Raw genomic sequence first — 14,649 nt, 5'->3', positions numbered from 1 at the left:
TGGGGAAGTTGTGTGTGGTTTCAAAGGACAGGCCTTAGGGATGCTTATTTGTCTTCCTTTTGGGATGAGCACCATAGGCTGCAATCCTAACATTTTCCTTTGAGGAAGCTCCCTGTGAAAAAGTTCAGACTTAATTCTGAGTAGTCCTTCTTAGGATTACTTCCCTAAGAACATAAGAGCCCTGCTGGATCAGACCAGTGATCTATCTAGTCCAGCTAGGCTTGCCAGCCCTTTGTTGATAATTACCGGAAGATGGGTGAGGTGGGACTGATCCAGACAGCATCCTACAACATCACTGCATTGCAAGATGCTCTAGGATTCAACAAAAAAACTGATAAAACCATAGAGTTTTGGTTGACTCCTAGAGTGTCCCACAAAGTGGTAACAACACTTTTGATTACACAGCCAAAACTATTGTCACAGCATTGCAGGGTGTTGTTCCCATTTTTCCCATAGGATGAAGGCCAAGACCCTAACCAGTAGCCTACCAGCACCACCTTCTGAAGCCTACCCTCCAGGTATGATAGGAACCACCATAAAACGGTGCTTCTCAGTCCCAAGCCAGAAAGGCAGTCTAAAATGATAGCATGATTGATGGTACTGAAAGTCACTGAGAGGTCCAGGACAATCAAATCGCACTCCCGTTGTCCATCTCCTGGCTCAGGTCATCCCCCAGGGCAACCAAGGCAGTTTCTGTCCCATAACTTAGGCCAGAAACCATATTGGAAGTATCGAAACAATTCTAGCATCTTGTTTCACACAGCGGCCAAACAGCTGCTCTGGAGGGCCAGCAACCAGGGCATAGAGGCCAAGGTCTTTTCCTGACTTTGCCTCCAAGTACTGAGATTCAGAGGTTTTTCGCCTCTGAATGCGGAGAGTCCATTTACTCACTACTGCTAGATGCCATTTATTGACTTAGCCAAGATGCATTTGATAATGAAAATTCAAGGAGCTGGACTAGGTAACTCGCTGGGGAAAGGACAAGAAAACTAACATGTTCTCTTTCCTTTCCTTGTTTTTTTCTTCTCACCCTCTATTGTAGTATCGTCAAATAAATATTTTAGAGCCTTTGGGGATTTGTGCAGCTGAAGCGTTTTCTGTCCATCCTGAACCATGTGTATACTTCTCATTATATGCAAGCCCTATAATACAGAAGAAACTATTAGGATTCTGCTCCAAGTAACCTTTTGGAAACCTTTCACTGAAAGCCAGGAGCAGTCTAATATACTGATCTCTCTCATTCTGTCTGTCTAATGATCTCTCTAGCTAATTCGTTCTCACAATGATGCTGAGATAAATAGCCTGAAGACCAGTAAGCCTACAGATACAAGTTCATTTAACAGGTCCTGATGTATATTTGGCATGTGGTGTCATAACTAGAGATGGGCACGATCCAAAAAAAAATAACGATCAAGCTGATTGTGGATCGGCACCACCGACGATCCCGATTTAATGACCCGCACCGAGCATCTCCCGTTCCCGATCGGTGGATAAGAGGAAAAAAACAAGATAGGAGATGTTATACAGAAGCTACCACTTTCTCCATGGGAACTGATCTTTGTGGCCTGGAGATCAGTTGTAATTCCAGGAGGACTCCAGGCTCACCTGGAAGCTGCAGCCCTATCACCGGGGTATGGCAGCTGAGGAGGAAGAGCTCGCCCTTGGGCAATGCTGGCTTACTGACCATCCTGAATAATCAGGTGCTGGAGAACAAATATTTTGCTGTATATACAGCTTGCAAAATAATTCTGTGCTAGTTTCCTGCTTGCCCTGACTAGGATGGCCCAGGCTAGCCCAATTTTGTCAGAAGATAAGCATGGCTGGTACTGGTCAGTGTTTGGATGGGAGATCATCAAGGAAGTTCAGGGTGGATATGCAGAGGCAGGCTATGGCAAACCACCTCTGTTCATCTGTTGCCTTGAAAAGCCTCTGGGGATCCCCCACTTCCACACTCCACCCCCACTTACCTGGCCAGCAGGGGAGAAATGCACATCCTGGGGGCATACTTCCAGGCAGTGCTGCATGCTCCCGTGGGCCCGATGCAGCCCGAATCCAGCCGCTGTGGAATGCGGGAGTGCTGCCGTGCTCCACAGTGGCCCAATCCGGCCCAATTAGAGCCCAAATCGGTCCAGATTCATGCCATATTGGGCCGCTGCGGAATGCAGCAATGCTTCCGTTCTCTGCAGTGGACCAATTTGGGCCAAATTGGGCCCACTTTGGCCCCTTGCAGAGCATGGGAGTGCTCTCGGGGGCGGATGTGGCCCTTGCAATGATGTCACTTCCCAGAAGTGATGTCATCACATGGGCCAGGAGCATGTGCGCGCTATGAATGTGCGAGAAAGAAGTGAGAAAGGTAAGTGCCGGGTCCCCCACCTCCCACTGGGAGGACAGGGGGACCTGGCAACCCTAATTATAGCTGATCTCCAGACAACAGAGATCAGTTCCCCTGGAGAAAGCAGTTGATTTAGAGGGTAAACTCTATATGGCATCACACCCTTGTTAAGCTCCCTCACCTACCCAACCCTCACCTTTCCCGGTTCCATCCCCAGATCTCCAGGAATTTCCCCACCAGAGCTGGCAACATTAATAAGTTGGCTGCTATTTGACAACACTTTGCACACAGACTTTCCCCTCCACATCATAAAGCATGAGAATCTCACATCAGTTGACATTAAAGATGTTTAGATTTAATTTTCATTTTTAGTGTTTATACATATACTAGATGGGAAACTGAGAAGGCTTTTGCAGGAAGGGATATCACTCTTACTGCTTCCCCCTGCCTCCCTCTTGCTCTGCCTCTATTCCCCTCTCACCACACTCAGCCTCCCAGTTGCCTAGTGTCTCGCCCTTGACACCCACACAATCATATGATTGCACCCTCTCTCACCAACCCACAACTTAATCAGCCCATTTCTTCTCCTTTTCCAAGTCTATCCAATCAGCTTGTTTCTTCTGCCCTCCCCAGCCCACTTCATTGACCATCTGGCTTGTGTTGCTTTCTCTAGCCAATGGCATTTTATTTTTTATTTTTTGCATAACATCCTGGGTTGTTAGACAATCTACAATGTCAGCCAAGTGTTTCTTTAATGACATCTGCACATGAACATGCACAGATGGGGTATGCTACTTTTTTCCAGGATATACTCTCAATTTTATATTTTGTTGAAACTTAGCATTACCCCAAATGTGAAGAAATGTACGTGCTTGCATGGGGTGGTCTCTGCCTTTCCAAATGTTTTGTTTTGCATTGATGCATATATCTACACACACACACACACACACACACACTCAAGTTATTGAGCATCCAGCTGTATTTCATGGAGACTTTGCATATTATTATTATTCGAATTATCCAAAACACAATCAACAATAAGTAGAGGTCATGTTATTATTGATTGGCCTTGCTAAGCTGATACAGGTTTCTACCAGAGACCTAAGTATCAACCAGATACCGGCGTAATATGTACACTGTTCCAAGTAGTGCCGTCTTTTGCAGTTCTGTAGGTGTTATGTCAGAAAGCTGTAGTTTTTCCATATGAACTGCAAAGTTTTTGAGATGATTCCAAGTGCCTCGATGACAACGGGGACTACTGTTGCATTCTTCTTCCATAGTCAGGTGGTTTCTATTGCGAGATCTCTATATTTAATCATTTTTTCTTGTTCTTTTTCTTTGACTCTGGCATCCCCAGGAATTGCAATGTCGATCATTCAGACTTTTCGATTTCATCATCATCATCATCATCATCATCATCATCATCATCATCATCATCATCATCATCATCATCATCATCATCATCATCATCAAATGTATAGCCTGCTTTCCCCATGAGTGGGCTCAGGGCGAGTTACAACAAAAACAAGAAATACAATCAACAAATCTTACAGTACAGCACTTCAGCAATTCACCTGCTCATCATGTGTAAAAAAGGTGAAGGTATGGATTGATATCCTATGGCTGCTCATACATGGGGGGCAGGTGACCATATGCCTCCCCCACAGGTGGGAGACCAGCAGGGAGACTCATTGATGGATTTATGTTGTATTATCAAGAAAGAGGGCCACATTTGCCTTCCAGGGACTCGTCTCCCAACTCATCTTATTCCACATTTTTCTACTGGCCTCACCACCCACCTGTGAGACAGTCAAATCCCATTTTAGGGTTCTGCCCCACTGGACTAAATTATTAAAAAGCTAAAATGTAATTACCAGAAAGAAATTGTATATAAGAGGGGAGGTGATGAGGAGTTGTAGCTGCCCTATCCCATCTGCCAGCCACTTTTCCTTTCTAGACATAATGGATTTGATGGCACTTGCCTTCTCTTGGACTCAATGGTTGCCTCAGTCAGGGGGGCCAATGTGTTCTGCATTATGCTATTTTACTCCATCTCCTCGGTTTTTTCCCCCATCACCATCATATTAAATCTTGGCTTTCTATTTCACTGCACATTTTGATTTTCACTTTACTGGTTAGCTGTATATACAAACAGCTGCCGTTATATGAATTCAGCTTTATTAAAAAAAATACCTACCACAAACATTTTTCCAATATTGTTTATTTTTCTTAGCTTTAGAAATTCCAAGTTTACAAGAAAAGTAATCCTGGGATTTGAGTTCAGCAAAGAACTGACATGCTCACCTCTTCACAGGTCACTAGGGAGGTGCTTAATTTTGAACTACAGTTTTTTACAGCATTCTCCCCCTGTCCCTACTCTTCTTGTTATCACTTACCCAGATTAAAAATGCTTTTCCATTAGATTTTTTAGTATTTTTAAAGGAGAATGTGGATTCTTTTCTCAGACCTTGGCAAGATGCTCACCGTACTCTGGGACTCTTCGCTCATATACACTGTTAAAGCAAGACGGTCATTGGGAAGAGTACTTTGAAACATCAGTTTCCTGAGTGAAAAGCTATGTTAAGAAGCAGACTTCTGCATGCACTGTCAATGCAAGTGTAAGATGTGAGGAGGGGCTGTGTCTCAAGGGTAGAGCATCTGTTTGGCATGAGAAGGTCCATCTTCAACATCTCCAGTTATCTGGTAGTAGATAGAATCATAGAATTATAGGGTTGGAAGGCACCTGTAGGGTCCTCTAGTTGAACCCCCTGCGCAATGCAGGAAATTCACAACTATCCCCCAACTTCCCCAGTGACCCCTGTTCCATGTTCAGAAGATGGCAAAACACCTCCAGGATCCCTAGCCAAACTGGCCTGTGGAAAATTGCTACCTGTCCCCAAGGTGGTGATCGGCATTACCCTGAGCATGTAAGAAGAGCCATGAGAACTAAGCACTGATGTGACCCATTCTGCCCTCCCCCTCATGATCTGCCCAGGTTCACAGAATCAACATTGCTGTCAGATGGCCATCTAGCCTCTGCTTAAAAACCTCCAAAGAAGGAGCGCCCACCACCTCCCAAGGAAGCCTGTTCCACTGAGGGACCGCTCTAACTGTCAAGAAGTTCTTCCTAATGTTTAGCAAGAAAAACTTTTTTGATGATGATGTGATGATGTGAAAGATCGTGGAGAGCCACAGCCCATCTGAATAGACAATATTAACCTTGGTGGACCAGTACAAGGCACTTCCATATGTCGATGTACGTTGTACGGAGATGGTCATCTGGTTCCCACTGAATCTGGATTGTTTGAGGAAGACTGGATGCACATCTCCCTTGGGTGGGGGGGGCACCATTCATTATGCACACCTACCTATAGGGTGATTAAAGAGACTTTGATTTTATTAAGTCTGCACATTAGGGCCATTACAGTATTCCAAAATGGCAGCAAGTAAGGGATGCCCCATACTTTAAATTCTTCACTTGCAGCTGCTCAAGCTTTGTTAATTAACACACTAAGTGCAATCATAAGCAGAGTCACTCCAGTCTAAGTCCTTTGATTTCAGTGGGCTTAGATTGGCGTAATTCTCTTTAGGATTGCACTGTAAATATGGTTAGGAAATTTGAGCAATGTGAAAGATCATTAACGCTCGCTATTAATGCTGTTTTTGCAACATCACAAATAGCTAAACCTGCAGACACAAACAATGGCTGTAAGCCTGCATCCAATTAAATGGAATTCTCCAGCCTTCCTGAGCTGTAGCCAATATATCTTGTTTGCGTGCTTAGAGTCTGAGATCAGCTGACACAGTTAGTATGTCTAGTTACCTTTCTAAGATCTGTTCCACATTATACAGCTTACCTCGTTCCAAGGTGATGTCTAGCATGAACACTCTCCTCAATTGTTGGAACACTGCAAATGTTAACCTGTATTATGAGGGTCAAAGGATTTTTTTTTAAAAAAAAATGTTCTTTCCTCTTCCCCTCACTCAATGCTTCAGAGGATTTTACTCCCTGAGTTATAGTTAGCTTTCGAAAGGAAGTTGCTGAAGCAGCGATGCCTTTAAAGAAAATGATAAACACAGAGATGGCTAGATAAGTCTTCATTTTTCCAGACAGTTAGGAACCCAGATTCTATGACCAGCTGTTACTGAAAGAGCTGGAAGCATAATGGAAACATTCAGAACGCCACAAGCCAAAAAGATTGTGTGAAGTTAGCACAGATTTCTTGAGGTGGATTCCAGAGGTGGCCCATGCCAAACGCACATAGTAACTCTCATAAGTGAACAAATATGTCACATGAAAACAGATATCTACCTGAAGGGAATGGATAGCTTGAATCAGGTTTATGTTAGCATGTACTTGGTGCAGACAATGGCTGTTTTTATTGATGCTTTATTGGATAGGACTATATGGATGTCCACCCACTTGTCTGTTGATGTAATACTTATGTTCTGCCACTAGATGTCGCATTTAATAATCTTTACTACTTCAGTACACACCAAAGAAATAAACAGTACTAAAGCAGCACTGAGTGGCAGAGCACAGAACAGCAAAGAAGCAAGAATCAATTGCAAAACAACTTCTCCAGTGATGATGGTGTGTGGTAAGAAGGGGGCAAAACTCTCCATTTCTATGAGACCAGATTACAATTTACACACTGTAAGCAAGCATGAAGACAGGCCAAGACAGGTCATGCATGTAGTTGGATTTTCAGTTAGAAAGGATGCACGTTCCATCACATGGGTTTCAATATAAAAATTCAGATGAAAACAGATAAATTAAAAATCCGCTTTCAGGCCTTTGATTGTATAAATTCACTCAACTGCAGCCAGTCTAATGCAAGTTGAAACCAAATTCAATCTACCAAGGACTCTCCAAACCTCCTGATTTTGCTGTCTTCTTGGGACTACAAAACATGGGTGCTGTCAAGCACAACTAACCCTGGTTGTTGTGGGTTTTCCAGGCTGTATTGCCGTGGTCTTGGCAAGACCACGGCAATACAGCCCAGAAAACCCACAACAACCATCGTTCTCCGGCCGTGAAAGCCTTCGACAATACAACTAACCCTATTCCTGTCCTTGTGGGCTGCAGTTATCAAAGACCTGTAAGTTGAATAAAGCATGACATGTCACAGGTTTTGCAGGCCTTATCTAGTAAGTACACCTTTCCCTGATATGACACATGGTTTACTGCTTAAGATTTCCACAATCTGGTAAGACAACTTATAATAACATTTGAATTATATACTGCCCTTCAGGACAATGTATCACCCACTCAGAGCAGTTTACAAAGTGTGCTATTATTATCCTCAGAACAATCACCCTGTGAGGTAGGTTGGGCTGAGAGAGCTCTGAGAAGCTGCAACTGACCCAGGGTCACCCAGCTGGCTTCAAGCGGAGGAGTGGGGAATCAAACCTGGTTCTCCAGATTAGAATCCTGCTGCTCTTAACCACTACACCAAACTAGCTCTCTGGTGAATCTCCACAATGCATTCCACCCTTGTGAACTGTTTGAGATGCTTTCAGATTCAGCATACATTTGGAGATCTTAGTCTGAATGTATGCAATCTAAATTCTTCTCAATGCTACCTTCAATGCTACTGAATTTAGGTTCAAGTAAATCCATTACTGTAAATCCAACACTGGGTTCTCTTATAGAACTTTAGGTGTGACCCATCTGTTAGAGCTCTCAAATGATGACTCTCAAAAACATTTTGAATGCTATGGGAAAGGACATTTTTTTATTTCTAAACGTCGAAGAGACATATTTAAAACACACAAGTGTGAAATAAGCATAGATTAAAGACAAGAGAATTGTCCTTTGATAAGTTAGGTGAGTCTTAACCAGACTTTAATAGACAGGGACGACAGATTCCAGTTCCTAAAAAAAAAAACTGGTCACCATTCTGAAAAGTGCTTTGCTCAGTGACGGTTTAGGACACAGAGCTTTAAAGGAAAATATACAGAGACTGTAAACTCCATTATCTACAATACTGTCAAAATGGATGAAGTGAATTTCTGAACAACTGATAGCATAAGACGGATCATCAACAGATATCAATTATACTCAAAAAGATTTCACACATGGAAGGAGTGCTTCTTTGTTCTGGATGTAACTCTGAAATATAGTAATTTTGCAAAATTATCTGCAGGCCATTTATCATTGGGTTGAAGATTAAAAAATAATATTGCAGTCATAATCCAGTCTTCGTTTCTTGCGGCTGCTTCATGACTGTTATCCAGTATCAATGATAACCTCTTTGCTGGAACAGTCCATCATAAGACATACTGTTTTAAAGTCCTTGCTTCTCTTTTATCAATGCTCTGATCGGTAGGTGGGGAACGTTTCTGTTCGATGGATCTTCAGTGGACTATCTTCTCAACAAAACAAAAGAAAATATCAAAGGGGGAAGAAAAGGAATACATCAGTTAAATACCATAAAGCTGATGTAGGATACTAAATGAATTTCTGGGCCTTAATTTATATGAGAGCTCTGCTCCGTTTTCACACGTGACCATTTGAAGTGAAAAGTATGGTTTCAAAAGCGTACCCATATCTTCCACTTGTGTACTGTTTTTCTGTCCACTGCCATCATTCCCCAGGTGCTGCTTTGATCCCATCTTTTAATTTCAACAGGGCTTCGTTCTTCATCATGACAACCAAACAGGAATCATGCAGTGAACACCATGGAGCCAACAGATTTGCTTTCGCGGTGAAAGCAAAAGGCGCCATATTGTCCTAACTCTGACTCTAGGAATCAGTGGATGTGCTTATTTGGGTACACTTTGAAATGCAAACTCCCATTGAAAGCAATATAGCATTGACAGGTAGTATCTATGCCTGGATTTCAATTTTTAACACACCCAGAGAAAAAAGATTTAAATGTTGGCGTGGTGCAGCAGCTTTGTTATTATAGCACAGTGTGGCAGGATCTGGTTGGTTACTGGTTCTGTGGGGACACGCTGTCTCTTCCCCAAACACTTCTATAGCCTTTCAAATGCCCACTCCAAAAAAGTAAAATATGCATTCTTCTCCAAGGATGCTCACTTCTCAAGGGATATGAAAATGGCTCAACTGTACTTGTATTCCAGTTCTTAATTTTACCACCAAACTTCACAGGTATAACTTCAATCCACATAAATTAACCTGTTTCCATCATACTAGCTCTATGACCATCTCCCTTGCCACAGTTCCCTTGACCTCCTATTCCCTTGTATGGTCTCAGAACAGGGAGGGTGTTAAATCACCCTGACATCTACTGTGTGTCTCCATACCCCTCTTCCTTTTGTCTGCTGAAGTGGAGTCAGGGAGGTAGATCCTTCCTCATCCCCTGAACAAGCAAAGTTTGAAGCCTTTCTCCAGCCTAAGGAGATTGTCTACAACTTACATGATTCTTGCTCTAATGAAAAGGCCACTTAAATTGGAGGAAGCCTCCTTAGACTACAGGAAGAATACTGGATGGAAGGCTGGATCCACTCGACAAAATCAAACTTCCTACACTTAAGTACTGTTGATTTTAGAGAGATTGTACCCTGGGAAAGGCATGAACAGGACTTTCTGGTGGAGATTGCACCCTGGGAAAAGCATGATCCATGTGTGTCCCTTCCTTTGCTGTCATTTTCTGTTCACAGTGGCAAAAATGGAACTGCCTGTTGGAAGGCAGCTACTTTGGGGGGTTACAAACTGACCTTCCCAATGTCCAATACCCACCAAATTTGCAGGGGACATAGTCCTCACTGTCCTCCGAAGACCCCCCCCCCCCTAAGCTTCAGAAAGATTGCACCCCGGGAAAGACATGATCCATGGGTCTCCCTCTTTGAGCGGAACCACAAGTGACAAAAGGCACAGATTGGACACTTGTCAGCTTCCCTCAAGTTTTGATGGGAAATGTAGACAGCTTGGTGGAATGTTGGACAAATGACAGTTGAAAAGTCCATTGGACAGCAGACAGAGAGCCAAGCTGCAAGACGAGGATGCACCCCGGGAAAGGCATGATGCATGGGTCTCCCCCTTTGCTGTCATTTTCTCTTCACAGTGGCAAAAACGGGACTCTACTGGAAGTACTTTGAAGGGTTAAAGCCCGAAGGAAAGCCAGAAGGAGTTCAGACAGAGTTCAGTCCCTGTGTTGCCAGGGAAATTGATTGAAAGGCCCCAGACTGTCTAGCTTGACTGACAGGTGATGAAGGCAACAAATGAGGCTTGCAATGACCACTTGTTCATTTAGAATGGAGCCTCATGAATGGCTTGTTCATGAACAGACGAACGGGCTATTTGTTGTTTTTTTCTGTTCTTAATGCTGTTCGTGCCCATGTCTACTTGTAACAAAGTTGTGGTTGTGACAAACCACATGCCACATGCAAAGTGTGCGCACATTCCCGGGACCACGCAATCACGTCACTTTGGGTCAGCTGGAACAAGGGGCGAGTTTTTTAAAGTTTAAATCGCCCTCGATGAAAATGGTCACATGGCCGGTGGCCCCGCTCCCCTGAACTCCAGACAGAGGGAAGTTTAGATTGCCCTCCATGCCGTGGCATGGATTAGAAACATTTTTAGAAACATTTTTGGAAACATTTAGAAACATTTTAAAAGCCTCGTCTTTCTGATCTTTGACAAATGAAAGGCTGCATTGGACATCCAGGACCATACTTTTCTTGGCCACTAGATGTCCTTCAGACATCATGAGAAAAGCCATCAACCTATTCTAGGAGATGCGAAGAGCAATTATACCCACAATGTTCTCCCATGTGTAGAACCCAGAGTACAATTCTAAATAGAGTTATATCCTTAAGTCTATTGAAGTCATTGGTCTTAAAAGAGTATAACTTTACTTAGAACTACACTTAGTTTTTAAAGTTAAATTACCAACTTTCTTTGCAAGATCTGAATGTCTGAAAAAACAAGCATTAATACATCTGCAATATTTTTTGCAAATGACTAGAATAACCATAGACACTGAAGGAAGTTGGTATCCTTTTGCTGAGAATGAGGGATACAAAACGTTCATAGCAAAAGCGGTGACATTCAGGCTAACAACCTTCATTGGGAGTAGGGTATAAGACATATTAATTATGAAGTGTAGCCAATGGATATAGAAAATCCATTGGCTGGAGAATGCGGAAAGAGAAAAATGCGGGGCTGCTTGGAAATACTGGTGTGGCTCAACATCCTGGTAAAACTGAAACAAGGATAGCTTTTGGCAAGAGCAAGGTTTGATTTATGGCCGGACAGGAGCAGAGTCGATACTGTAGCAGCAAACTCCTCCTTTTTCTTTTGCTTTGGGCTGAATCCAAATGATATGCACATCACTTGAAATCTGGAGACACATCAGCTTATACTGGAGATGATGATATATAGCAGCTCTCCATCTGGGATCTTCCCGTTCCTGCCAGATTGCTATAAATTTATAGTTTGTAGTCATTTGGTGAGGACTGAAGATGTATCTGTGCAACATTTTGACTTTGGTCAAGATGTTCAGGCCACTGAAACCAGACCCAGTTGCTGGGAAGAACATGTCAATGTGATACTACGTGGATTAGGCAATGGATTCTCATAAATGGCATTCAATCTGGACCGCATACTGAAACAGCCGAAATCAACATAATCATAATACTATTACTTCCAATGGTTTCAACCAATCTCATTAGCTGACCTGAGCCCATTGTGGGGAAGGCGGAATAGAAATATAATGAAATAAATTAAATAAATAAATAAATAATTTTAGCCCGGTTTTTTGGTTTGTATTTCGGTTCATCACTGCAGACAGCCTAGCACCAATCAATCAGTTTCCTAGGCAACGGGGAGGAGATGGGCTCTCTGCAGACCTTCTGCAGACTCGGAAGTGATGTTTTCATGAACCAAATGAACCAGATTGCAAACTGGGGCAAGTTCGTGAAAGTTTGTGGTTCATAGTTTGTGAAATGCGATGAACCACAAACCACACAGTTCAGAATTTTCCCAGTTTGTGCCCATCAGTTATGATTATTATAATTATCCACAAAAGGGAAAGGGCCTTGCTGGGATTTACAAACTTAATTTCAACTGTTATGTTTTTATACTAGCCTTCCTCCCAGGAACTCAGGATGGGCTACTTAGCTCTTTCCTTTCTTAATTTTATCTCCTGTAAGGGAGGTATAACATTTCTGGGTTCACAGATGCAGCTACTAGAATAAAGAATGGCTTGAAACAATTTCATATGAAGATCAACTAAAACATCTTGTTCAGCAGTTTTAAGTTCTGTTCTAGAACAATCTAAGGTCACATGACCTTTGGGCAAGTCCACAAATTACCGATTTCTTAACATTCCCTTGATGTAGGGGAATGTCTCTTAGCTGTAAATTCTATTACTACAGTAGGTTAGCCTGAGAGAATATGACTTGGCCAAGGCCACTCAGTTATGACAGACTGGGAATTCGAACTCAGGTCTCCCAAACCCTAATCCATCACTCTAACCATTATAGGCACTGCCACTGTAGAAAGAGGCCACACCAGAAGAGAATGGTTATGGCATAAATGTGAGCAAATCCTGTAACATGGTGCTTGTTTTAATGGAGAGCGTGGTTGACTATTTAAGGGGTTATGCTACAAACAATGACAGAGATGAGTTTGGGAATGTTTGCACTGCAGTATCTTAGGTGTTTAGGCTAATGAATGAAACAGCTTTATAAGTGCAATTGTTGAGAAAAGAAAAAAAATACTATAGCCAAAGCAGGGTGACGTGTAAATGTGGCCCGAGGGTGGAGGAAGCTACCTTTTTTGCAGCAAGGACATGTTTTCCAAATCATCACCTGCTAAATATAGCAATATTGATGACACAAGGGCAGAAATAATACTTGGATTACTTGCAGTATTGTTACAACAAGAGCCTCCTACCTTGAAGCCCAAACAGCTGCCCAGTGCTGTGCTGCCGTGTGATGTGCTGCCAATAGGCACTGCGGGGCAAGGGGACCATCGTGCCCAGGGAAACAGTTCTGTCACTCATTTTCATCTGTAGCTGAAAGAGAGCGGAAGAGAGACAGGAATGAACGCGGACAGACCATCTTCCACATGTTGCATCAAGTCCTCGTTTAGCCTTATGATCTTTTCCATCTTGTGATCTTTAAAAAGAAGCAGCCCACATTTCAAATTATTTGATTAGTGGCTCATAAATGAAACTTGATACAGTTACACATGTGTTACTGTTCTGACTTTGACAATTAAGCCTTCCTCTCTCCGGTCACCTCTCTGGATTTTCCCTACCGGATTCATGGAGCAGCACATAGAGTATTCCAAGCACATGCTGCCACTCCAAAGTTATGTAAATAAATAATGTCCTGCTGAGGGTTGTTTCAGCTTCTGAAAACAGAGGGGAGAACAGGAGCCCCTCCTCTCCCCATACCACAGTTCCAAGTCAGAAAGGATGTTTCACATTCCCTGCAGCTGCTGTGTGACTGCAAAGGAACCTAAGCCCAACTCATCCAAAAACATACTGTATAGTTTGACCCTTAGTGCTCAGCTTGGAGAAAATCTGAGCTCATGTTTTTCTTACTACTTCCTTAATTTCATCTTTTTGATACTGGGGTAAAAAAAAACCCTTTCCTTTATAACAAAACCACTGCAGTAGCTTCGGTGTTTAGGCTAATGAATGAAACAGCTTTCTAAGTGCAGTTGTTGAGAAAAGAAAAATGGCATTCAATTATTGCTCGCAACTCAGTCCAATGCCATAAACTTTTGTTCAAAGAAGGTAAAACTGATTTTCGTCAACTATTCCTGTTCTTGGGAAGGAAAAGCAGATATTGACTTTATATAGAGTTGAAAAGAAAGCTAAAAACAGATGCAATTTGCTAGGATGCAGCCTGGGTAGAGTGGAGTTTGGGGAAAGGAGGGACTTCAATGGGGGATAATGTCATAGAGCCTCTCTTCCAAAGAAGCCATTTTCTCCACGGGAACTGATCTCTGTAGTCTGGAGATCTTTTGCAATTGCAAGAGATCTCCTGTACCCACTTGGAGGTTGACAACCTTAGTACAGAAGCTGCATGTAAACTCACGATTCAGGTATCTCCCAGCAAAATGAAGACAAGGCAAAACCATACGTTAATAAACAGTCAATTCCCCCAAAATGTTTGTAGTATAAACATTAATCAAATTATCTATATTATTGTTGACAATTCTGGGTTAAATGTGAACAGGTGATGCCAAATTCATAATTAGACCCTCCCTACACATGAAGCCCTGATCCATAATAGGGCCATGTAGTGGAGAAGAAGAAATGTAACTTGCCCCCTTGAGTCTCTCTCTCTCTCTCTCTCTCTCTCTCTCTCTCTCTCTCTCTCTCTCTCTCTCT

At 42.7% G+C, this 14,649-nt stretch overlaps 1 protein-coding gene across 1 annotated transcript in view; it reads right to left on the bottom strand.

Annotated features, from left to right (window-relative positions):
- Window positions 1–8,061: 8,061 nt before the first annotated feature.
- Window positions 8,062–14,649, bottom strand: part of DOK5 (docking protein 5) — a 103,089-nt gene continuing 96,501 nt past the window's right edge. Inside the window, exons 7-8 of the mRNA XM_054980953.1 lie at window positions 13,200–13,320; window positions 8,062–8,704 (exon numbers count right to left, since the gene is read on the bottom strand). Coding sequence (XP_054836928.1) covers window positions 8,646–8,704; window positions 13,200–13,320 — 180 coding nt within the window. The 3' untranslated portion in view covers window positions 8,062–8,645. The remainder of the gene's footprint in view (window positions 8,705–13,199; window positions 13,321–14,649) is intronic.

This window comes from Eublepharis macularius, chromosome 5 (genome assembly GCF_028583425.1).
Source record: "Eublepharis macularius isolate TG4126 chromosome 5, MPM_Emac_v1.0, whole genome shotgun sequence".
NCBI classification, from domain to species: Eukaryota; Metazoa; Chordata; class Lepidosauria; order Squamata; family Eublepharidae; genus Eublepharis; species Eublepharis macularius.
Note: the sequence above shows the minus strand (reverse complement) of the source record. Positions and strands in the feature narration are given on the sequence as shown.